The sequence below is a fragment of the Anastrepha ludens genome, chromosome 3 (assembly GCF_028408465.1).
Source record: "Anastrepha ludens isolate Willacy chromosome 3, idAnaLude1.1, whole genome shotgun sequence".
NCBI lineage: Eukaryota > Metazoa > Arthropoda > Insecta > Diptera > Tephritidae > Anastrepha > Anastrepha ludens.
The window spans coordinates 90,881,058-90,907,664 of NC_071499.1; the positions used below are offsets into that span (position 1 = coordinate 90,881,058).

At 36.4% G+C, this 26,607-nt stretch overlaps 1 protein-coding gene across 1 annotated transcript; it reads left to right on the plus strand.

Moving 5' to 3' along the window:
• The first annotated feature begins 1,725 nt into the window (after nucleotides 1-1,725).
• On the plus strand, nucleotides 1,726-25,572 carry LOC128858465 (LIM/homeobox protein Lhx2). Its single transcript, XM_054094763.1, has 4 exons — nucleotides 1,726-2,280; nucleotides 5,364-5,734; nucleotides 5,811-5,936; nucleotides 25,147-25,572. Exons 1-4 carry the CDS (start codon nucleotides 2,089-2,091, stop codon nucleotides 25,475-25,477), a joined length of 1,020 nt encoding a protein of 339 aa, XP_053950738.1. The 5' UTR covers nucleotides 1,726-2,088; the 3' UTR covers nucleotides 25,478-25,572.
• The last annotated feature ends 1,035 nt before the right edge of the window (nucleotides 25,573-26,607 follow it).

Consider the following 26,607-nt stretch of genomic DNA (forward strand, 5'->3'; position numbering starts at 1 on the left):
ATGGGCATATTTTATGAATTTATTTTGACTCAACAAAGGAATCAATCGAAAATCTGTGAAATAGGTTTAATAATATAGCTTTCATGGTACAAATACAAAATTTTTCGTCTGAATTAATTTCAAAATGGCCGCTGTCCAGCAGTTCTCCTAAGGCGCCTTTTTTTCTAGTGGGTCCATTGCCGAAGACGTAAACTCCTTAATTTTTGTCCTGGATCAAAAAATAAAATTTTTTTAGTTTCTATATAACAACAGAAAGAGACGTACGTAGGATTTTTTCGATATTTTGTTTTTTCGCGAAATGGTGCACGTTTGAACAAAAAGTTACAATTTTCACTATAAAGAACGACATAAAATTGTTGATTAAAAAAAAACTATGTAATATAAATAAAAAATCCTACGTACGTCTCCGGAGAAAGGTATTTCGAATGTATTGTCAAAATTTCGTAAGAATCGGTAAAGATTTGTTCGAGTTATGTCTTCGGCCAGTTTAAAAAAAGTGATTTCGAGAAAAACGCGTTTAAAGTTGTAAGTAGCGTTCGGGGCATACCTGCGAGGCACTGCCGTCGAATGAAAAATTTGGGCATTTAGACATTTTTGCTGGCATCCCTCATTTGGTATATTATTTCTAAGACCCTAAAGCACCTTTTAAGACAAAAAATTTTTTTTCCATTTTTTCAAAATTCTAGACCAGCTTCCCCCCTTAAAGGTACCGAATTTTCTCTTTATTGACTTTCTGTAACTCACAACTGAACGGAATAAACAAAAACCAGTAAAAGAATTAGAAATAATAGAAGTGGCGCTTCTTTGTTGAAATCCTTATTAGAATTTTTAGCTTTTCATCAGTCGCGAACTTTTACCACACTTATACCACTTACCTTGTATATTGTTAAATAGCTTAAAATTTTATTTATTGAATACTCGTAGTTTCAGTATATGTTTAGAAAGGGCTTTTACACTTATTTTTAAAGGGGTTATTTTCACTATTCATTATATAAAGCCGCCACAATGAAATATTTAAGCCCTTTTTTTAAGTGTACCGTTCGTTCGAAACGAACTTACGTATGATGAAAAGTGGTAGGTGTTGGAATGGGGGACGTGGCACCTCCCTTACAAACTGAAATTTCCAAATCGCTTTTCCCAGGAATCACAAAAGCTAAAATAATGAAAAAAAGTGGTTGTGGCACCTCTCATATAAACTGAAACCTTCATATATGTAGTTACATGGTACTCGTATAATTGAATTAGAAACCAAGTAGTACGAGTAGGTGAGATTTGTTATTGGTCGAATTATCGACCACGGGCAATACTAGTTTAATGAATTTAATACACAACGAGGAGTTATAAAGTTACAAAGGCCAAATTGTGGAACAGTATTTTTCCACTGATGTTTGTGAATTTCAATAACTGAAACAACTTAATTTATTTACATATATTTGGAATTTTTTTTATAATGATATAAATTTGAGCACTCGTAAGAAATAAATCTAAAATTACACAAAAAATGTTGTGCTAGAAGTTCAGGAACTGCCATTTTCATCATATTTTCTACATTTTATTTGTATGTCCGACAAAAATAACTTCACTTACAGCGAGAAAATTGTTATACATATGAAATAATTTTAAACGTAATAATTTTTAATTGGTTTGGATTAAATGTATTAATTAAAAATATAAAATGTGTACTCCTTTCTCCCTAACTCCAAAATACAAGTAAAGATTAAGGAGTGTCAGATGTCAGCTGTCATAACACAGACCCTTTAATAGTTGAATGATGAAAATAAATTACAAAAAAGTCAAAAGAAACATATCCAAAGCGAAAAAGTGTCAGAGTTGTAACCAAAGCGAAATTCTGTGTACAGGCTATTCACCACAAGCGCATACAAGTAAAAATAAAAACACTTTAGTAACTGCGTAAACGTAAAGGAGGAAATGGAGAAATGTGGAAATCCACAGCGCAAAAAATAAGAAATTAAAAGGAAAAGTAACAACTAACAACACAACTAGCATCAATAATTTTTTCGTCGGACATTCGCCAATGGTGCTTTGTAATTTGGTAAACATCCTCCACAACTGGTGACTGCAACGACTATGGCTTGTCGGGTGACTTTTTCGAGAAATAGGTTCCATCCACATGGCAATCCATTGGATCGGCCACGGAGCACTCTGCCTCCACCCCTTGGCATCTCACCCTTGGAATGGCTTAAGAAGCTGGCACGAAAACATCAAACAATGGCGATAAAAAAGCACAGGAGAATTTTGGACTGGATGGAAAATCTGCAAGTGAGAGCGGAGATGTGAACATAAGTGCAATTGTTGCTAAGTATTCATTTACAAGTACTCGTACAGTAGAATGGAGAACAGTTGTCGTTGTGTGTACATTTGTTTGTGGCTTGTTTTTTTTGCTGGTTTCCTAGTTGTGCTGTTGCTCACTTTTGCGATTTGTAGCGAACAAGGCAAATCTATACAAGGTGGTATTACTGGAGCAGCTTGATTTGTCAAAGTTTTTGTTACCATTCTGATGGAACATTTGACATTAAAAATAAATGTTGTTGTTTGTTGCTCTAGTGCCACCACCTTGTGTAGATTTACTTTGGTGGCTAAATTTGTAATGAGAATGAGAATGCTGTAGAGTTTTGTAAATATTCTTGTTGCGCCCGAACGGATTTCAAAGTGGAAAAATGTTGAGGAGAATAATAGAGGTAAAAAAGTGGGCGTATTGAGGTCGGATATCAACTCTTTTTTTTGCTCATGTTGGACTATAATTAATAGCCTGATTATAAAAATGGCCAACAATTTTTCTATAGCGGTAATATTTGGAAGCGAATACTATAAAAATAAATAATTGGCGCGTACACTTCTGTTAGGTGCTTGGCCGAGCTCCTCCTCCTATTTGTGGTGTGCGTGTTGATGTTGTTCCACAAATGGAGGGACCTACAGTTTCAAGCCGACTCCGAACGGTAGATATTTTTATGAGGAGCTTTTTCATGGCAGAAATACACTCGGAGGTTTGCCATTGCCTGCCGAGGAGCGAATACTATAGTATGATATATATAGAGACAAAAATGTATGAATGTACAGTGTGTATTTTTATGATAGGGCTGTAAACAAGTTTAGCATGCAAATTTGATTCCTAAAATATCCGTGAATTTCTCTAAACTACAGCGTTAAAAAGCTGTGTTATAGACAAACGTTTCAATGCCTTATTTTTTAAAAAAAATTTTTACAGTTTGGTATTCTGAGAGTCAAGACTAAATCATTTATAATTAATACTTTATAAAGCGAGGTACCACTCAATAATGCTAAAACACTGATCCGCAAATGGTCTAGCAAATGAGAGATGAATGAGCGAATAAAACAAAGACTACGACTATGCTAACTGTTACGCAACGAATTTCTTCAAACTTCCAATTGATGGAGTTGGAAAATTGACTGAAGTTATCACTTGTGGTACCAGAAACCTCAAGAGGTCAAGTGGTTTTTGTCACTTAAATTTGTACTTGGGCATACTATATATTTATCCACATATATCGACGTACACCTTTTCTTTCAAATAATCTCAAAGAAAGAAGTCAACGGTGTCAAATCACATGATCTTGGCGGCCAATTGACATCGCCGCGACGTGAGATTATTCGGCCATCAAATTTTTCGTCCAAAAGAGCCATTGTTTCGTTAGCTGTGTGACAAGTGGCACCGTCCTGTTGAAACCATATATTGTCCACATCCATATCTTCCAATTCGGGCCATAAAAAGTTCGATATCATCTCACGATAGCGAACACTATTCACAGTAACTGCCTGAACGGCCTCATTCGGCCTCATGGAAAAAATATGCGCGCTTGTTCTCTGTTATTGTTGTTGTTTCAACAGCACAAAATCTTCTCCATAAATTTTTGAGGGATGCTGCTGAAGTGGCAGTCCTTGATTGAATATAAATCCGGTTCGCTCGGATAATGTAGAACCGACAGTTGTGCGAACGTGGGATAGTTTTGTCTTGTCTTACTTAATCATCCAATTATGTTTCTGAATAACGTTTTTACTAAATAAAAAAAAAATATTTCGAATGATACAATTTTTTTTTTACATTTACGCGCTTAATTGCCTCCCTGCTTGTATACTGCAGCTCTCTAGTTCACGAGTGTTAAATATGGACGTACGATGCCAATTGCAAAAAATTGTAAGTCTTCCAAAGGGTTGATTAATTTCGTGCCACCTTGTATATGACGCTGTGGCTGAGATATTTTTATGTTTATATCAAAAATTTTAGGCTGCGAAAGTTTGAGATGTCGGTCGAGCTAAACTACTGACACATCATTTTTGTTATTTATTTAAAATAAATCGATAATTAAAATTTCAAAAGCTAGATGAAAATTTAGGATTGTTTTTTTTTTTCTTATTTCAAAAACAGTTCTTGTTTAGTTTTGTACTTTAAAAGTTTTCATCTGAAAAAAAAATTAAGAAATTAGCACGGTTTCACAAACCTTTTCATTCCCTTATTTCATCCTTTTCCTCCTTTTTACTTCCCTGCAGTTGTGCAAAATACTAGTCGGCAAATGCAATTCGAACCTTTTTTACACTTTTATTTACATATTTTTTCATTACAAGGCGGCGTAATGTCACGTGAGCGCAAATGCCTCAAACTATTCGCTGCTACCTGCTTAATTTCCGCCAACAAACAAGAAAAGAAAAACAAATGCCCGCAAAAGCCAGCTCGCACCTTCAACCCTTCCATCACCTTGAGTGCCGTCGACATTACAACCCTTCTCAAGCACACCAATTCAAAGCGATGCCAAGTGGTGGCAATTATTTCCATGATGACTTTTTCAAAGTGGTATCTTCGGCGGCGGCAGCTTTGTAGACGCGTGAGGTCGCACGCTGCACGCCAAAGAACCATTCACGACGCGATTTTTCCGCATCTCATTCCATATCTTATATTTAGCATCCGAGAAATTAAAAGCATCAACTTAGCTAATTTATTAGGCGTAAATGCTTAAGCAACAAAAAAATAAAGCAAACAAAAAATGTAATAAAAATGGTTTATTATAAAACCAAAGAGTAAAAATGACAACAACGCCTCCCACAATTTTAGATGAGGCGATAAATCTTTTTCGCCAATTTATTTATTTAAACTTTTTTGTCCACTCTCAGGTAACTTTAATCAGTGAAAAAAAAAAAAAAAAAAAAAAATCCTACACAGATTTATTTCCCTTTAGATTAGTCGCTCATGCATACTCTTAACCCTTAATTTATTTAACCCATTTCTTTTAAACTCACACCAACACTCATATACTTATACGTAAATGTGAATGTGCCCCTTTATATGCCATTTTTAATTATTTTTCTATTCCTTCTCTTCTCTCGAATAGATGATGACTATGGACATCACCAAAACGGAACCCAACATGGGTCCAAACAATCCACAGAATGCGCAAAATCCCAACAACGGCAATGGCAATCCGAATATTGGTAATCCCAATGGCAACAACAACGGTCTCACCAGCGTTAACGCTGTCGGCAATGCAAATAGCAGTGCCAACAATAATAACAATGGCAATGGTAGTCAGCTGTGCGCCGGTTGCGGCAAACACATACAGGATCGTTACTTGCTGCGCGCTCTAGACATGCTGTGGCATGAGGATTGCCTCAAATGTGGTTGTTGTGATTGTCGTTTGGGAGAAGTTGGTTCCACGCTCTACACGAAAGGCAATCTTATGTTGTGCAAAAGAGATTATTTGAGGTATGTTTTGGCAATAAATTTTTGTATGTAAATATATTATATTTATGAAAATATTTGAATTTGTATTTATATTTAGATTATTTGGTAACACCGGTTATTGTGCAGCCTGCAGTAAAGTCATACCGGCGTTTGAGATGGTGATGCGAGCGCGCACAAATGTCTATCACTTGGAATGTTTCGCTTGCCAGCAATGTAATCATAGGTAAGTTTGGAATCTTTGTTACTTTCTTTACATAGGTCTATTTTTGTTTGTGATACGAGACTAGTTTCCGATGCATTTTTGTTTGCTCTAAAGACGATACGCTGTGTGCTGACTACTCGGTGTTTTTTGGGGTCGCTGATTGCAAATCCAGAGTCAGTTTTTGTTTTTAATTTTTGGGGCTCCACTAATTCCAGAGTGTTCAGTTTTACGGCCTTGATTCAACTTTTGAGCTTTAGCTCGCATTATTGAGTCCGTAATTTTGAATTTTGAGAAACTGACATCGGATTTGTAATTAGCTACCTCGATTGCACTGGTTACTGTACTTAGTGGAAGATTCGAATATTAATTTGAGTATAATTCTCTATTACGCCAGGTGTTCGAGAAAAGAACTTACTTTGAGTTGTTGAGTTGTGTCCTCGCACAAAAATACATCGGACATCAGCCCCACAAAAAATTTTGTGGGCTTGTGTTATTAATTTATTGTTTTAAGTTAAGGCCAAATACATTCTTATTTTTGATTTCTTATAAGTCTTATGAAGGTTAGGTTGAAGCGGTTGTCCTGTGGGACACACTCAGGCTCATAGCCCATTGTGATGCCGCGTGGGGAGCTTGTCCCTATCTCTCCTAAAACCAGTGTGTGTTTTTCAAAAATTTTAAAATATAAGTCTTATGAAAGGTATTTATCATCTCTGAATATTCTTACATACGAGTTTGTACATATTTACCACCTTAATCAAAAAGTTTCCCGGAATAAGTACATTCAGAAACTTCAAAATACCAGCTTGTTCCTCAAAAGTGATATTATCGCCTTCAAAGCAACTTTAACCCATCCACTTCAACTTAAGCCAGCGTTCGGGCCAGCTCTCTAAACATTTCTAAAATTCTATTTTCAGTATAGCCATCAGAGCCGTCTTCGATTTTTCCCTTGATTCCTTTCGGCTGTTAAAACGCGTTCCTCGTAGTGGGGTCTTTGGATCGATCATGTTGAAAAAATTGCAGGGCGCCATATTTGATGAATTGGATGACTGTTGGATGGTATTCGTTTCGTTCTTGGTCAAAAATTCACGCCTAATGATGTCGCTGTGCAACGGGATGTTATCTTGGTGCGAAATTCACGAGTTGATTTCCCACAAATCCTTTCTTTTTAGGCGAATTGCTTCACGTAAACGTCTCATAATATCCAAATAATAGTCCGTATTAACTGGGTGTAACTTTTATAAATGACAAGCAATGGCGATCAAATTTGCGTCGGAATGTTAATCACAGATGTGGCAACCTAACAAACAGAAAACAGTACTCAAACATCTGATTTAGAGCGACACCTGGTGGCTGTTTCGGGAAATTTTTGATCAAAGTGGTATATGCGTACGTACTTATCGCTTACTTACTTTAATAGTCCACATTGCAGTGTTGCCTTTTCAGTTTCGTTATACAAAACATCTACAAAGATCCGATCCAACTCAGCTAGAGCCTGACCGTCTCCTCTTTCTTACTCGTACCTTCAAAATCTGTCAAAAGTTCTCTATTTAATTAAAGTTGGGGCATTTCATTCATTGTCGGAATCTCTATATCGGACCAACATTTTTTTTTTTTCTTGAAAATTTTATTGATGAAATTTCTAAAATAGTTTGTCCATTTAACTATTACGACACGATAACAGCTCGCCGAGTGAAATAATAAGGAAATTTGTCTATGAATAGTGCTCTCCAATCGATGGGATCAAACTCTTCTCAAGTAGCCGTCACTATATATTAGGCTGGGTCGATTTGTGGGGAGGCAAAAAAATCGCCGATTGCTCTGTGAAAATCATATTCTAGGGATCAAAATAAGAAACTTTGCCGAAGGAACCATACCTCTAAAACGAATTCTGATGTCCCCCAATTTGGGGTCGAACTTTTTAGTTTCTTTTCTCATGTAAAGGCCAAAAATGGTGATATTTTGAAATGATTGTATGGGGAACCCTCCAGGGGAGTTCCAGGGGGTGCGCCACTGGCATGGGTGAATTGGCCGTCCAAAGTTAGTGGGGGTCGGTCATACATTGGAGCACTCTAAATAGGTCAAAGTGGGATTTTTCGTTCGACCCAAATTGGGGGACATCAGAATTCGTTTTAGAGGTATGGTTCCTTCGGCAAAGTTTCTTATTTTGATCCCTAGAATACGATTTTCACAAAGCAATGAGCGAGTTTTAAATCGACCCGCCCTACTATATATATGTATATAGTAGTATCTTGTCTAACGCTAACTCGAATGCACTCATCGCAATAATCTTCTTCTTCTTAATGACTACAAAAGATGTGCGTCACGCTTTCCCAATCAATTGTAATCCAATTTTGGTTTTGCTTGGCCCAAAATATGCGTTTTTAGTGTTTTTTCGTTGTTAAGAGTGGCTTTTGGTAAGAATGCTGCATGTTTAAAACACTACATTGAAGTCCTCGATGAACAGTTCTGGTGCAGTCGGCTTTTGTGAATTCTCCTCTACTATTTTACAGACTTATAAGTTTCATACAGCGATTCTTCCTTAAGCTAATCTTTCTGATACGTTGTTATCCGGTTTTCCTTTTTACACCAGTTTTTCTCCATAATTTTTGAAGAAATATACCATGGAATATATGTTAAATTCCGTAGAACCAAAATTTCTCGTTTCTGAGAGACTTTCGCTATAAATATTTCGATGGTGAAATTAAGATATATGTGTAGTTAGGATATCTTGCGTATCCGAATGGTTTGTGCATGACTAGCAATCGGTAGGGCTTGGATGAAAACTCACTGTAGGCATGAGCTTTCTCCAATAGCGATTGCTCCTCGGCAAACCTCCGAGTGTATTTATGTTATAAAAAAAGCTCCTCATAAAGAAATCATCTATCGGTCGATACAACATTTAGATGCACACCATAAAATTGAAAAGCAGCTCGGCAAAATATCTAACAAAAATGTACGAAATTATGAATAAATAAAATAGATATAATAAAAACCAAATCTATAGTTGGTAGACGATGGAATAAGTACTTACTTGCTGTTTCTACTATTTCTATCTTCCACGTTTATATTACCTGAACAGAAGCATTGGACACACCGCTTTTGCTGTTCTACGAGTATTCGCTGCTTTTTTGAGTCCACGAACAACATAAATTTGATTGACCGTCTGTTCCGCCTTTTCACATCGGGCATAGAGCTACCACAGAATATATATTGGATTTTTTTTACCTTCCTTTTGGAATACTGTAACACAACTTCATGGCATTCAAACGCGATTTTTTTTTAAGCGCAATATCAGCTTTAAACTGCTTTGTAGTATGAACCGGTACGAGATATCATGAGATATGATTCAGTAAAGTTATTTAGCGGAGAATGCGCAGGACTACTTTAACTTCCACACCATTTGCGCATTTGCTGTATCTTATGCTTGGCTTTTAAGCCTTTATATCATCAAATGCACTACGTTTTTTTTATAAATACTACATACAATCTTTTTCTATACATCCAAGTCTATTGATGTATCTTCAAAGTAACGCCTCTCTGAAAAAATACACTTATGCCAACGTTTTTTTTTAATTCTCGAAACATTTCATAGACTCGTTGTCCCAAACGACCCCAGTTTACACAGTGAATAAAACATTGAATCGCTTCTATTATCTGGGAAAGATATTCTTGGAGTACTTTTTTAATATATCGAAATCTGGCACTTACGGTGGTTGCGGGACTATGTGGGGTATGGTTTTGGTCACGGTGGTCTTTCAAAAATGGTCCATTATTGTGGTCTAAGAATTAAAAGCTGTCTTGTAGCGATGCATTTTAGCGATGCAATGTAAGGACGGTACTACCAACCTGAAAAAATTTGCATCAATATAGTCTCGAGTAAGTCCCCGACCTCAACTTAAAGAAAGGCTTTACGGTACGTTTTCCACCGAGAGCCGAGTGGAGCAAAGGAGAGGTGATTGGAAGACACGATATCGAAATTTATACCGATGGTTCTAAGATGAACTGTGGTCTGGGAGCTGGCTTCCATTCGGAGCCACTCAACCTATCTCAATCAATTCGTCTTCCTGATTATGCCACCGTGTTCCAGGCAGAACTTTTAGCGAACAGAGGAGCATGCAAATCCCTAGAACTCTACAAGGAAGTTGGTGCAAGAGTAGCTATCTTCTCAGACAGTCAAGCAGCTATTAAGGCCCTAGACTCCAACTACATTTCATCCAAACTGGTCCTACAGTGTAGAGAGGAGCTGAAACTGCTAAGCCATTGGCTTGAAATTACTCTGATATGGGTTCCCGGTCATAGGAACATACGGGGCAATGAGATAGCGGATGAGCTAGCAAGAAAGGGTTCGACACTAGACATAGCAGAGGCGGTGGCAGTCTCCACCTCACTGAACACACTAAAAGCATCCATTGCTTCACACTATCATGCTTTAGCCGAAAGAAGATGGAAGCAAATACCTACATGTATTACAACAAAAAACACATGGCCGTCATACAAAATCCAAAGGACGAATGACATGCTAGGATGTTCTCGGCCAAACATTTCACGCATCACTGCAACCCTTACAGGACATTGGAAAGTAGGGGATCATGCAGCTAGACTCAATCTACCCTTCAATCCTATCTGTAGAAGCTGTCAAACGGAAGGGGCGAAGGAAAGTCTTTTCCACTATTTATGTGAATGTCCGGGACTAGCCAGGGCACGACTTCGATCCTTCGGTAAGCCTTTCCTACAGCAAATTAAGGAGATCTCAGACATCGAGATAAAGGATTTGCTGCTATACTTGGACCTCACTACATAGATCTGACTTGGAAAAAAAAAAAAACACATCATCGTCACATGAGATAGTGGTAGTAAAACGGTGGTGGTCACTAATTAGGAGCATTTCAGTTCAGAAATGTTCAACCACCTCAACAACAACAACAACTACTCTCGAGGTTTACAGATTATCTTTCTATAGATTAAAATATTATCTTTCTATAGGTTTAAAAATTATCTTTCTTTCTTTCACAGTACCTTTCAGATGCCTTTTATTACGGTTCTACTTTGCGTTGATATCACACACTTATGTCCATTTTTATGGCGTGTTAAGCAGTTTGCTTTATTAAAATTTTATTTCTATGGGCAATTATCGACTCTACCCATAAATTTATTTGAGAAAGGGTGAAGTCAACAACACTTTCTCCAACTTACTTACACATTCGCAAATATGACTCCATATTGTTCAACTTTCACACATCCACATTGACTGCCGTTTTTCTTTCTTCTTTTTTTGTTTATTCTTTGTTGTATTTTGTATTTTTCGCCCTTAAGTGCCAAGTAAATCTCTTTTTAATCTCGCATCGAATAATACCCAAAATGGCAGTTTAAATTTTATTACAATATAAGAAAATTGCAATCGACACCACCACTACGAGAATAAATATGGCAATAACAATCAATAAAAAAGGACGAAAAGCAAAGTAAAGGATATCGCATAAGTGTGGCAAATAAACGCAAAGCACAAAGCATACAATAAGCGAATACAAATCAGCAGCAAATACAGGCAACAACAAGTGCGCTAGCGTGGGTGGAAAAGGTTTGTTAGGGGCAAGGGTTTGTTTTTGTTCACTCTTGCTTGTTGGTTTACTATAGCCGTTTTGTATGTATGTATGTGTTTATGCATGTTTATTGCTGTTTTGCGTGCTGCGGCAGTAACAATATGCATATTTGTTGTGTTGCATATATTTATTATGCAGCAGCGAAGGATTGGTCCTGCGTCGGAGGGATTCGCATAAATTGGCAATTTCTGGACTTTGCCGCTCTTTCGAATTCCTCTTATATTTTACATTATACTATGTAGTTTCCCACTTTTGACTTTGCCTCTAAGTGGCATGATTTTTCAACGTCAAGTGCCACAAATACTTCTGATCGGCCATATTCCACCCTCGCGTGCTCTCACACATTGCAATCATGTTCAGCATCCAGAGAGATACGCTAATGGAAAATCGCTGAATTTATAGCATTAGGCCAATTCTCGAAATGTCACTCAAGAGAATTTCAATGTGCCAGCTTGTAACACTGCCAACAGACGGACTGTGTTGCTGTCTAACACACACACACACATAGACACGCATGAAATGCCAGGTTTTTGTGTGTGAGCGCACAGTTATCCCTGAATATTTGTGAATAAATTGAAAGTGCGCTTTATAATACCCACGGCTACACATTTTTTTCCTTTCTACTGCTATTGCATTCATAGTCGCCGTCGTGCGCTGCATATCCATTTCCGCTTCCGTTGTGTGGCATATTTTTGGGCGCGCCTATTCTTTTACTTTCCTTTTTGGTTCAGTGCTTATACGCGTATAACCCTTTTGTTGTCCGATTGTTAAACAGTTTTTCTCTGCTTTTTCCCTCTCAAAATAAAAACAATATGCCGCTATTGCATACATTATTAATATGCTTTTCTTCATAACAAGAACAACAATTGGCACCGAGAGGGAACTTGCAATACTTGCGCGTTGCCTGCAGTGTATTGGCCTTCAATTTGATAACACACATACGCAAGCTGGTTTCACCTCAATTGTTTGGCCACATTGTTGTGAAATGCTGAGGCGCATTTTTAAAATGCATTTTCCAATTTTTCCACTAAATAAAATATTTAAATTACCAATTGGCTATGTTCGGTTTGGGTGGTTTGGGCGACTTGGAGGCAGTGCCCTGCGTGTATCAATCGATTTCGATTTCAATACACGTTTTTGATGAAAATTTCACAGAAAGAAGAAAAAAAAAACATCGTATAAAATATTGTATACCCCCTTGTTTTTATTTATTTTCTTATTCGAGATATTTTTCGAATTGTGGAATAAAAAATGCCTTTACGGCTTCATCATGGTTCAGAAGAGTTGACTAGGCGATTTTCATATTGATTGCAGAACTTTTTTTAAATGAGATTTGCAGTTATTTTAGACGAATTTATGTGTTAAAAATCGTTATCCGCATACTTTCATTTAAAACAATTAAAATGCCGTGTTATATTTTTTTGAATTAAATTTTGTACATATACGTGAGCTATTCTTAATAGCAGTTAGAAATTTATTTTACTACCTTAAGGGGGGGAGCCTGGTTTATAAGGTCAAAAAATCAATTTTTTTTTTCTTTTTAGGGTGCGACCAGAGTGAACGCTGATGCCGAGCGGAGCCGAGCCGAGCTTATTGACGCTTATTTTCATGCGAGAAGAAAATTTGTATATAACACAGTGAATGCGAGAATCAGCGCTGAAATTCTGTTTATTCCATGTGTTTTGCTCTTATGTCATTTAATTTTGTTGTTCATTTGTGTTTATAAAATTGCTTTACACGGTAATGGATTCATCTGATGAAGAGTATTTTGCTTCTCCTAGTGTGATTAATGCAATTATTAACACAAAAGAGTTTGGAAAACATCCAATTACACTAAAAAGGAATGAATTTGGTGAATTTCATCATTTATATAATGATTTAAGAAAATATCCAGCTGAATTAGGATATGCAAAATTAGGTGTGCAAAATTTCAAGTCGATCAGATTTTTAGAAGCCAGTGAAAATTAAGCTCAAAAATTCCGTTACATACATACATACATACAGATACATACAACCCGACCTAATAAAAGTGTGTTAAAAACACAACTGCACTCTAAAAAGTAAACATCAACAATCCAAAAAAGCGAGCAAAACGCTTTGAAACTGTTTTCTCGCACTCATCGGCTTTCCTCTCTGCTCTTGTCGGCGCTCACTGTGTTATACACAAGCTTATTTGTATTGACTTGTATGTAATCAGTTTTATCGCACTGACAATCTTTATCGCACTGACAATCTCGGCTCGGCTTTCAGCGCTCACTCTGGTCGCACCCTTAAGCGATTCCTAATATATTTCAGAATATTCACACAAAGTTACAGAGCCTAATTCTCAATATTTCCGTAAATACAAAGCCGAAGGTAGGCGAGCGTTAGGTAGTTACGCTGTGACCGGACAGCTATAGTACAAACTTTATCTTCTTTTCTCGACTTTTCATTTTTATGATTTCTTTCAATTGGCGTACATGAATGAAAAAAAAAAACAATGAACCCTTTGAAATGAATCATAGCTTGTTAGCTTCAGTATTAAATTCTCTTCTATTTGAACTAACAAAATAGATAAAAAAAAGTTTTCAAGATTTTTATACCAAGTTGAAGTGAATTTTTTTTTTATAGAAAGGCATTTTTTTTCTTTAAAACCCTCAAAAAGGTTGAAATTTTGGAATTTCTCTCAGTTTTCTTAGTTCATCTAGAATAAAAAATCATGATAATTAGAAATTCATTTGAATTTTTTGCTTTAGATAATAATTATGAGCTGTATCTTGTACGCCAGTTGGAAACTCCAGCGTTGCAGCGCTCTACTAATTTCTATGTTAAACATTTTTTTCAACTTATTTTAACCAGTACAAAAATTTTTTATACTTTTTAAATGTTCATTAAAAGATAGAAAAAACTTTGCAGTGCTAAATAAATTTTTTCCTTAAAAAAAAAAATCGCAAAGAGATGCAATTTTTAGACCTCATAAACCAGGCTCCCCCCTTAACATCCCTTTGATTAATCCTGTTTTGTTGCTGGGCATGTTTCACTTGCCTGGCTGCCTTTAACCGTCTAATATTCAGCGACTCAGACTGTTTTGTTGTGTTTGGTGGAAGAATGTTAGCTTCAACTATTCAATTGCCGATTAATTGTTTATTTTAAAGATATTAGAGATATTTTTTTTTCATTCACTCCTTCACTAAATTATTGAAATGCAATCTTTATTATTTTTTTGAACAACCATTCATGCCATTTATTTTTTAAAGATAATCCCTTTAAAATGTTGGCCGCAACTGCTTCGTAATTCGTTGGCTTCCAAAAAGCTGGTTTATCACAAAGTATTTGTCTTTGAAAAAATATAGGCCGATGATTCCCCCAGCCCATAGGCCGCACCAAACGGTTGTGTTCAATGGATGTAATAGCTATAGTCGGCTTGCTCTTCAGCCTAAATATGCCAATTTTCCTTATTTACTTAGAAATTAAGGCAAAAATGAGTCTTATCGCTGAACACCATAAGTTTTCTGAACACCATAAGATTTATAAACGTTATTGAGACGAAATGAGAATGAAATTGAGATGAAATGTCAATGCATACTGAAAAAATTATTTTTTAGTTTGACAGTAGTCACCATATACTAATCCTAGCATACGGTGGCATATTCATAGAGCTTTTTGCATATAAAAGGATAGATACTCCAGTGCAAGTTACGTAAATGTCTATCTCATATTGCCATGGGTTCGCTGAACGGTAGATATTGAAAAGTTTTCTCTCCTATCAGCTTAAACCCAAACCTTGGTTGAAATTGCTCTAATGAGAATTTATTACTGGGTAGTCTAAATTTGATGAAATTATAATCTAATGTTCTTTTAATTTTTTCTTATGTTGTTAAACGAAATATACAATATGTGATTGTCATCTTTTCAAATGTTTTTGGTCGGACCATTACTTCTTCAAAGTAGTATTTCTCAATTTTCTCTGAAGAAATGAAAAAGTAAAGTAAAATGGGTTCAAATGAATTTTGCTGGCCGCTCATGAATTTAACTTTATAAAGTTAAAATAAGTATATTTTAGGAATAAATAAAATTTCTGAGAGGGGTACTTATTTTCCAAGTGTCATAAACTGTATAAATATTTTTTTTTTTTTAAATAATACAAAAAAATTACGGCTGCCAATTTGCAAATGACGACTAACATTTTTTAGAGGACGCGCGGCTGTACTAACTTCAACTGCAAATTGTAATGTACTTTAAAAAAATATTTACGATTATTTAAAGTACTTAGAATTGTTGAAGTATAATTTTTGTAGAGATTCTGAGTTAAAAATTTAATAAAAAACAAGTCCGAAAATTTTACATAATAAAACTATGTAGCATATTTTTAAATCCATTAGTTCTTGTAGTTGTGAAAATCGTCAGTGTTAATTTGTAGCGATTTGCTCGAGTTATAAGTTCGACCGTCTTGAAAAATGTAGTTTCATGAAAAGCGCTTTTAAAATCGACCTCGTTATGGAATAAAATTTAGTTTTAAATGGAATTTCACCTTTTGTATCCGATTCGTAATTTTTGCTAATATGACTTCATATCGAATTGTATTTTCCGAACTATTTAAACGATTTAGGCCAAATTAAACAATAATCGCTCGATGTTTTTGGAGTAAGCTTTGACTTCGAGTTTTTTTAGTAGAGTAGAGCTTTGCAAGGTCAATCCATCTTCCTTCCAACATTTACAGGACACACATGACATCGATGTGTTAAATACTTCTTGGGCTGCAGCACCCCCACTCTGTCTTCCTAGGGTCACTGGACCTTACTTCGGTTATTTAGAGAACTTCTGGATAATCTTTTTTCGAATATGTCAAGAATATGATATAATTTTCGCGAGTAATTTTCGGGTCGATTGAAAACCTGGCACATTTTCTATGTTCATTGAGTTTTAGATCAAGTTTTCCCAAATATTTTTGGACCGATTTAGCAACGTGTGGCCTGGCGTTGTCATGCAGCAAAACCAGTTTATCATGTCTACCGTCCCATTCTGACAAACGTAGGCATTTTTGACGTCAGATAAAAAAGGATCTTTACGCTGAGAACGAATGCCAACTACTGCGATCCAAAACATGCGCTTGGTTGGAGATAAACATTTTATTTGGCAATGGCGAGCGTTATCGCACCAGGTTAACTGACTTTTGGTTTGTCCAAATTTAAGAGGGCGACACAGCCCACATTTGGTTCGAAGAGGATAGTGCACACATCCAATCCTACTTTCGATCTTTTCACACTACCTTCAAAAATCGAGTAGTCAGCTGATATGCTGCGAGTTTCTCATCAATTAGTTCTTGTTGCTATTATTTTATTAATTCTATTGTTATTAGTTTTATTGTTATTGTAGTTGTTGTTGTTTTTGGTGATGGCGGTAGTGTGAAAGTACTTGGTCGCATTTAAATCGCTGTCGCTCCAGTAACGTCGAACCGTCTGCGTGTGAATGAATTCGTAAATTTACATATCTTCTGCCATTTTCATAACTATTTGATTGAAAATACTGCACTTTGGAGATTAATTATTACGCGTTAATGTCAATGTCCTGCAACTGTTCTCCCATTCATTTATGTCTTCTGTGCAGTCCTTTTTACACAATTCCATATTCATTTCCAATTCACGCAATGCTCAGCATAACAGCAGCTAATCAATTTTTAAAAAATTAATTCAATTGCCAAAAATCATTGAGCCATGCAATTTACATGACTGCCCGTCCCAATCCTTGTTTACCCATCTCTCATAGACTTTATGCGCTCACGTGTGCGACAGGGCCACTTCATAGTGGCGTTTGACAGCCTCCGGCCGACTATTTTTTCCTTGGTTTTTTTTTTCGAAATTTCTGTGGCTTTTGTTCAAGCGGAAATGTGACGTTCGTGTTAATTTAACATGCGGGCCTTCAACTGCAGACCTACAAGTGAAACAATAAAAAAAAAATCTGGCATACAAAAAGAAAATGAAAAGTTGAAAAAAAAAAATCGTTTTTTGTGGCAAAAAGAAAATGCACGCGTGCGGTGGACCATTGTTTTTACTGTTAATTTTTTATAATATTTTTTTTTGGGTATTTTTTTGGTTTTTGCTTTTGGCATAAAGTTTGCATAATTTCCTGTCGTCATCGATATTGCCGCTTGATGTGTTGATATGAATGTCCGAATTGTCGCTGATGTTGACTATTGTTTTTTTATGTTTTTTATGTTTTTGTGAATGCTTTCGATATGAGAGTTTCGGGTGCGACTGTTGCTGTCTGCCTATGTTTTCGTGGTGTGAGTTGGGTGCCAGCGCAGCTTTCTGCTGCTCCAGCTTGATGTTGGATGGAGCTTTGGGCACTAAAGTAAACTCGGTGGTGTCCGGAAGTGCCCGCAGCTACTGCCGCAAAACGTTTACCGTTTTCCATTTATAAACTCCACCACAATACTACTCGGCTTCTTCCCATCAAAGTTGGTTGTTTGCATTTTTGTGGCATTCTGCCTCTATAGTTACGCCCAATACAATTTTTTGCTGCACTCATTTGTTGGAATTTATGAATTTTTTTTCCATTTTTTGAGTTCACTATTTTTGCTGACTTTTTTGTAGAGTTAAAAATCACAGATTGGTTCCAAGTTCCCTACCCTAACACACTGGTAATAGTAGTGAAAAAATCGTGGGCGGGCGACTAGCGACATTCATCAGACGCTGCCGGCGATTATACTATGACAGGTGAAAGGAATGAGCAGTGATATGTTGGCTTACATATCGGGGGTGCAGCTCAGCTGCTGCATCACATCGCCCAGTAGGTACTGGTGCGCCTATCTCTCTCTTCCAACTTAACATTGAGTCACAGGTGCTTCGCTAGTTGATGTTACTTTTTTGTAACTGTTTGCGAGTTTTCACAATTTTTTGCTTTGTAAGATAAACACAAATATTTTTCCTGCCAAAATATCAACTACCAGCCACATGTAGTAGGTGTGTGGCGTCAGTTGCTTGTCGCTCTCTGCTTTTTGCCTGCAACTGTCAATCGACTTACTGTGTTCAGTCATTGTCGAAAATATGAATTTCTCGTTGAAGGAGAAAATGTTGCATAAATCATGGAGACACACTGTTTGGATTGCTCAGTTTTTTTTTACTTTTTTTCTTTGTGTACACATTTGTAAGCCCTTTGTAAGTAGCGCTGATTTAACTGATGTCGCTGATATTTGGTCGCACTCACGATTACCACAATACATACATATATGTATGTTTACAGTGAGTCCTCGCTATAATGCTCCTTGTTACCTCCAGCATAGAAATCCCCTATATCGAAATTTCGGCTCTAGAATTCATGATATCTAGTTCCTAATACAAGTTAATGTAAAGCGGAGTACAGAAGCATTATTGTGAAAAGCGTATACAAAGCTAAATGTTCACTTAAGGGGGGAGCCTGGTTTATGAGGTCTAAAAATTGCATCTCTTTGCGATTTCTTTTGTTAAGGAAAAAATTAATTTAGCACTGCAAAGTTTTTTCTATCTTTTAATGAACATTTAAAAAGTATAAACAAATTTTGTACTGGTTAAAATAAGTTGAAAAAAATGTTTAACATAGAAATTAGTAGAGCGCTGCAACGCTGGAGTTTCCAACTGGCGTACAAGATACAGCTCATAATTATCATCTAAAGAAAATAATGCAAATGGATTTCTAATTATCATGATTTTTTATTCTATATGAACTAAGAAAACTGAGAGAAATTCCAAAATTTCAACTTTTTGGAGATTTTAAAGAAAAAAATGCCTTTCTATAAAAAAAAATTCACTTCAACTTGGTATAAAAATCTTGAAAAAATGTTTGTTATCTATTTTGTTAGTTCAAATAGAATAGAATTTAATACTGAAGGGAACAAGCTATGATTCATTTCAAAAGGTTCATTAGTTTTTTTTCATTCATGTACGCCAATTCAAAGAAATCTTAAAAATGAAAAGTCGAGAAAAGAAGATAAAGTTTGTACTATAGCTGTTTGGTCACAGCGTAACTACCTAACGCTCGCCTACCTTTGGCTTTGTATCTACGGAAATATTGAGAATTAGGCTCTGAAATATATTAGGAATCGCTTAAAACGGAAAAAAAAAAATTAATTTTTTTGACCTTATAAACCAGGCTCCCCCCTTAATTGCCTATTTACAGGGTGCGTATGATGATTGAGGAGAACTTGAGAGGAGAACTATTTAGCTTTTATTTCGAATAAAATTTAAGGAAACTTCACGAATATTTTACACAACATTAACATTAACTTATTGTATATTATATAGTGTGCAGAATTATGTAATGAACTCCGCTCGGTGTTCTTACGTAAAGCTAACTTCTTTCAATTGTGACTAGAATACTAAAATACTTAACTTATCAATGAAATTCCATTAGCTGCAATAATTTCCAGAAATGATTGCATACCGAAATCAAAGGCTTATGATTCATATTGACCATAATGCTTATATTTTTTTACACTCAACTAAGCCCCATACGTAGAAATACAGGGTATTAAGGTCTGGGGAGTTAGGTGGTCATAAGTTCGGTGTTATTTGGGTATGGAAATTTTAAGCCATCCAATCTTGTATCACCATCGTTTTGCGTGAAAGAGCAGAGTACACTATACGCCATACTGATACGCCATTTTTTTGCCCATGTTGCAATAGAACTCACTGCTGATTGCAATTTCGTCGTTGTAGTCTCGATCACTTCTCCAACTGCTAGGATAGCCGTGTCATCTCCAAAGGTTGCGGTAACGTGTTGCTCGTGAACCGGTAAGTCATACGTATACAAGAGGTACAAGAGAGGGCCTAGGATGCTTCCTTGAGGTACCCCCGCGCGTGCTTTTTGCAATGATGAATAGGCGTTGTCAAGTCTGACACGAAAGTATCTGCCATCAAGGTAATATAGGAATAAAGGATTTCGCAATAATTCCTGGGCAAAATCAATTTTAGTTTGTGGAGTAAGCCCGTATGCCAAACTTTGTCAAACGCCTGCGAGACGTCAAGGAACACCGCTGCGCAAACTTTGTTTTCCTCTATCACACACTCTATGGTTCTAACAACCCTGTGAACTTGGTCGATAGTGGAGTGATTTTTTCGAAAGCCAAATTGGTGCGTTGGAATAACTCTCTTGTTTTCTATAATCGGCAACATTCGAGTCAGTAACAGTCGTTCAAAAAGTTTGCTCAGCATTGGTAGCAGAGAAATAGGTCGGTATGAAGACACATCATTTGGCGATTTTCCGGCTTTCAGAATCATAATTACTTCTGCTGTCTTCCAGTACATAGGAACATATTTTAACAAAAAACACAAATTAATCAATTGAGACAGACAAGTAACACAATTATTGGGAAATCTCTGAAGAATTTCTGCAGTTATGAAGTCGAAACCAGGCGTTTTTTTCGTTTTCATTTTGAAAATTTCGCTCATTACTTCTTCGTTACTAACTGGCTCAATGCTGACATCGCTTTCAATCCAATGTCTTCTGCGCATAACGTAGGATTTATATCGGAGGTCGTCATGGACAACTCGGCGAACAAGAGCAAACATTTGACTCCCTCGCAAGGACCCTCGTTGATTTTGAAGGGTTCTCACCAATGAGCGCTTGCACTTGCTTAATAAATGCTGCAGATCGGACAGTGTCAGAACGTTCATCATGCTCTTTACGTTTTGCATTCAATTCACAGCTAACCTTGGGAACAAATGAACGGACGTACTTAAGAAAATTAGAGATTTCTAAATTGGTGTGAGTTGCACATATAGTGAGGATAATTGCATGTCTTTTCATAAAAATATCTGTCTTATCTGAAAAAGGCAAAGAAAAAAGAAAGGTTTCGGGCAGTTATAGCCACATATCGTCCCCTTAGTATAACAATAGCCTATGTGCTCATAGGCTATTATTTTTTTATTGAATTTTTGGAATCTCCATCGTCGATTTTATATGTGGTCAAAATTTGGTCAAATTCTAGTTCCACAAAGTGGGTCAAAACGTCAGTCAAAAATAATAAATATTTACAGACATAACGAGATTTGAGTGAGAGCTACTTTCGACAAAAAGTTTGAAATTCATTTTCTCAAAACATCAAACAATTTATAGGCTATTTTAATACTAAGGGGACGATATATGCAAGGCTTCAACTCCCGTATGCACCCTTTATAACGAGATTCCTGAAATTTTAACGAAGCTTCGATGATATATGTACACACATACACATACAGGGTGGTCCATATAATGTTGTTTTTTTTTATAAAAAAAAAATAACAAAAATAAATGTTTTCCTTATATTATTGGTTTTTTCGAAAGAATAAACATTCCTATTATTTGAGAAACACAATTTCATTCATATCGCTGCCTCGGCTGGCTTCGAAGTAGCGCATCCTTTAATACAGTTTTGCTTGGTGACGGTTTTTTGCTATATCTGACGAATGGTTTGCTCGATATTCGCCTTAAGAGCCGGAATCGTTAATGGATTACTTGCATAACATCCCCTGCACAAAAGATAAATACTCTTCTGGGCTGCAAGGCATGGCGCACCATCTTAATGAAATTCAACATCGTTCAAGTCCATGTCTTTAATTTCCGGCCACAAAAATTGTTTATCGTGCCTCTGTAATGCTTACCGTTGACCGAAATAACTTTTGCAATCACAAACTGTCACACTAGGAGGATGCATTGGCTTTTCGAGGATCACGTTCGGGGTTTCCGATCCCCAGTTGCTGTCTTGTTTGTTACCATAGCCGGCGTGATGAAAATTATTTATTTTCAATAAATGTGTAATTTGGTCTACGCAACATTGACTTTGTAATATTCCCCAACATTGTTCAAACGTAAAGTGATTAACTTCGTACCGTGTAGATATGATACTGTCTTTCTGCCAAGATTTTCAGCGGAAAAGAGCGATCACTGTCAAAATAACATATGTTAAAAAACACTTTATGGGGCGCCCAGTGTATAAAAGAACTAATTGGAATACAATTTAACAATTTAAGGATAATACTAAATTCACAGCCCTGAAATTTCATCAGCAACATGCATTTTATTTGCCGTGAAATGTTGCTAGCAACATTGATTGTCAAATGAGAAGAAACGTCAGCATGAAAATTGAAGAAATGTATGCAAACAAATGTATGATCATCGCCCCAGAAACAATTGACAATAATATTGACACAAAAAAAAAATATAAAGAAGGTTTACTTACACTCTTAGCGGAGACGTTTCGCTTTAAAATGCCATGTCCTCAGAGGATTCACTCGCAAACGAACTGTCAGTTTTCGCTCAATTTTAGGTAATACTATATGTGTTAGTTTTGAAAAAATGTTGCTGGCACCATATTGCATGTTACGCGGTATTTTCACGACGTGAACTGAATACTACTTTGACATGAGATACATATGAAATTTCACTCATATTTCACGGCAGTGCAATTTGTATGGATTTTGACAGTATCTTCACGTGAATTACGAACTTAGTACTATGCTTTAGATACTAAATAAATAAAAAAATCAAATCAGCTTCTCCACTGCTACTATCTGTTCAGTGTGCCTGGATGCGCAACTAGAAAATGATTGAAAATCAGCGATGAAGGTAAAAAGTTTGGAATTAAAATGTCTTCTAAAACCACATTTCATATATTTGATTAACGAAAAAGAGTAAATTGGTGCGCCTCAGGAAGTAGATCTTCTGCAAGACAATCAAGCATTAGTGGTATACTTTAAAAAATATACTCCTATAAGTGGTATTGTTCTGGCCCTCAAGATCGAAACAAGCAAATTGCTAGAAAGAACTAAAGGGCTTGTTTTTTTGACTGCATGGGAACTATCGATATATGAACATAACAGAGGTTTGACAGCTGAGAATGGCAAACTGTTTTGACATTTCCGTTCAGCAAGGTTTGGCAAGTCCTCATAAATCGTTTAGCAACTGAAGAAGGCTTCCAAATTGTGGAAAAAGAAAAAAATAAATATAATATGTTCGCGAAGTTCATAGGGAGAAGTGTTGAAGAAGACGCCGAAATCTTCTCATCAATCGTTTCAACTTGTTGACTTTTGTATATCGACCACGTGGAGAATTTTACATGGGATCTTTGGCTTATCTGCCTGTAAAATAAAGCTTGTGTAAAAATTGAAGCCAAATGACCATCGTTGCGTCAAATTTTTGCTAATTGCTCTGATTTAGATTTGCCGGACATGCCAGATATCATATTCAAATAATAAATACTATGAAGTTATCTACCAGATTATAATAAAAAAAATTAGTTCCAACAATATTTCTGTTTAGTATTATCATTTTGAGTTCTCAAGCTCTTAAAAAATACCCTTTAGTTTAGATATACGAGGGCGTTTCAATAAGTCCGTGACTTTTTGTATTTCTGACCGTTTTACTGAGAAAGAAATACTGCTCCTGTCAACAGGCATCTGTCAGTTGACTCCTGTAAAAATTTGAACGTGCTGCGTCAGTTAGTTTGTGTTTTACAGCTAATTTGAGGAGAAAACGGAAAAAAACTGAATTTCGTGTGCTTATTAAGCCGATTCACCCTTAGAAACCCACTGTTTCGACTGTTGTTTGGTCTCTGGTGTTTGGTGATGGATCCATGTTTCGTCTACGGTTACAAAACGGCGCAAAAACTCCTCCATATTGCGATTAAACAACGCCAAACCTTCCTGTGAAGTTGTTACACGATTGCGTTTGTGGTCGACTAATTTATATATATTTTTTTTTGTGCGTGAAAATGTCGATATATAAGCCATATGTCATATGTAAGCCAGCCAGGAAGTGCTGCTTTGTTTCTTAAATTCGAAAAATTGAACGCGCATAAAAAAGAAGAGAAATACCTTGTTGCGAATGGTTTCAAAGCAAGTCGTTGAGGAGGACGAGGAGCTATCAGGTGGGAGAAAAAGTTCGAAAATTCTTTGCTGCATGAAATCCTGTGTAAGAAGCAACAAGAAATTGTAGATTGTTTGGGCGAGACTCAGCGTTCTATGTCCCATCGATTGAAATCCTTAGTATTAATACAAAAATAATGGAGTATTCACATGAAACTTTGCAGGAATAGAGGAGAGGTGTATTTTGAAGATTATGAAGTGCCTTACAACTAAAGTCTACTATAGTTTCTTATTCCCAAGTATTTATGTCTAAAATACAAATGCTTTCGCTTTAGATAGTAAACAAGAAGTCACTGAAGCGAACAAATTGGAATGTTTGCTCAAGTTCCTTTAAATAGCTTTTTGTGTGGTAAATATTGTTAGAAACCGTTTAAACTTGTGTGTCCTTTTCCATTAAGCTCTTCCCAGTTTAAGTGAAATTATTTCCATTTGCATTTCTCAGATACGTTGCCGACTGTCGGTGAAATGAACGGAAGGCAATTGTCAATGAACGATGATGGGTATTGTCTTTCGTTGAAAGGAGCCTTCAGAAAAAATGAAAAAGTGCACACACAACAGTGCTTATGGTACCATTTTTTGTTCTAAACCACTTTGGCGTATCGCTATTACTATGTTGCTTTGTTCTCGAATGCACTCGATTGCGAATCAAACGAGTGGAAGAAATGTTTCCTTTGCTGCTAGTTAAGAATACAACAAAAAATAAACATAATTTTCTACAATACCTTATTAATTTTTTTTATTTTTTCTTTTCTCTTTTTCTCTATTTTATTGCAGATTCTGTGTAGGTGATCGTTTCTACCTGTGTGAGAATAAAATTCTCTGCGAATATGACTATGAAGAGCGTCTCGTGTTCGCCTCAATGGCCAATCATCCGATGTTGAAGCGACATGCCAGTGCCATTGGCCAAGGCTCCCCGACGGGCGCTGGTGGTTTAATGGGCGGCGGTAGTCCCGGCGGCCCAAGCAGTGTTGTGCAGAATGGACCGCGTACACCAGGCGATCACAATAACAACAATGGCCCACAAACCGGTGCTGGTGGTTCACCGTTCGGCGTGCAAGCGACAGCCGCAGCGCACATGAAGAACTCATTGGGCGCGTCCAGCTAAAATAAAGCCCTGGCCATGATTGCCGGCGGCGGCAGTGGCGTCAGCAACGTCGGCATCAACGTCAACGCCGTAGCTAGCGTCAGTGGGTGCTACTATAATAATGGTGTAGGCGGCGTGAGCGGTGTCAGTGTCAATGCTGGAGGTGGTGTTGGTGCTGGTGCCGGTCCAGGCGGCGTTGGCGGGGTGGGCGTGGGTGTAGGCATGGACGGCGGCTGTAGAAGCTACCAAAGAAAATACTATGACATAAATTGACTGAAAGGTGGTGATGGTTGGAGATTTGTCAAATGAAGCCAGCGAGTAAAGTTGCGAAAGGACATACTTAAAAGGATGATTAATACTAAACGATGATAGTGTGTGTGTGTGCTTAGTTTATTTATGATTTTATTATTACACTCTCAGTTATTAATTAATTACCTACTTATTTACTTACTTACTTTCTTTATTACTGGCGAACTGAAAGTGGGTTTAGAAATGAATTTAGTTTAAGTTGCTAGCAGGACAATATTTATATTTAATTTTAATTGTTAATATAATTTAGTTATTATTAGCAGTTTAAACGTATGTACTTACTTACATACATATGCATAAGTATACATAATTTATTATAATTTATGGAATTATTCAGTGTGCAGTGAATTAAAATTACAAATACAAATTGTTTTGAATAAATAATTGTAAGTGAAATGTGAGAATTCAATTTTGCTTTGATGAGTGAAATATACCGATGAGAAAATTTTTTTGCAGAAAGTGGGAAAATGTGTGCCAAAAAATGTTTGTAACCAAAATTAAGAGTGTTTTTGCATACTTTTTTATATAATTTAATTTTTAGTACATTTCAAAATAATTATTTGTTCGAGAGATTTGAACCAATAGCTTTCATCGAATAAAAAACTGAAGCACTAGAATGCGAATTAGGAATTTTTCGTTCTCGCGGCTGTTTCTACAACTAAAGTCTAACATTACGATTCATTTTATCACGCTATTAAATAAAAAATCCTTCGAAAGTGTTTGAAACTCTTGGGCCGATAAATTTGTATTTTAAATAAAGGTACTCATAATTTGTCATGATACAAAAATTGAGGTGAGTTGTCTCAGCAAAATAATCTTTAAGTTTTTTATCAAAATTGGAC

Bases quoted from the DNA above. Each gene is read 5' to 3' on its own strand.
- LOC128858465 (XM_054094763.1), top strand. From the start codon at position 2,089: ATGGCTTGTCGGGTGACTTTTTCGAGAAATAGGTTCCATCCACATGGC. The intron at 2,281-5,363 runs GTGAGAGCGGAG...TCTCTCGAATAG, and splicing joins ACTGGATGGAAAATCTGCAA to ATGATGACTATGGACATCAC. The intron at 5,735-5,810 runs GTATGTTTTGGC...ATTTATATTTAG, and splicing joins TGCAAAAGAGATTATTTGAG to ATTATTTGGTAACACCGGTT.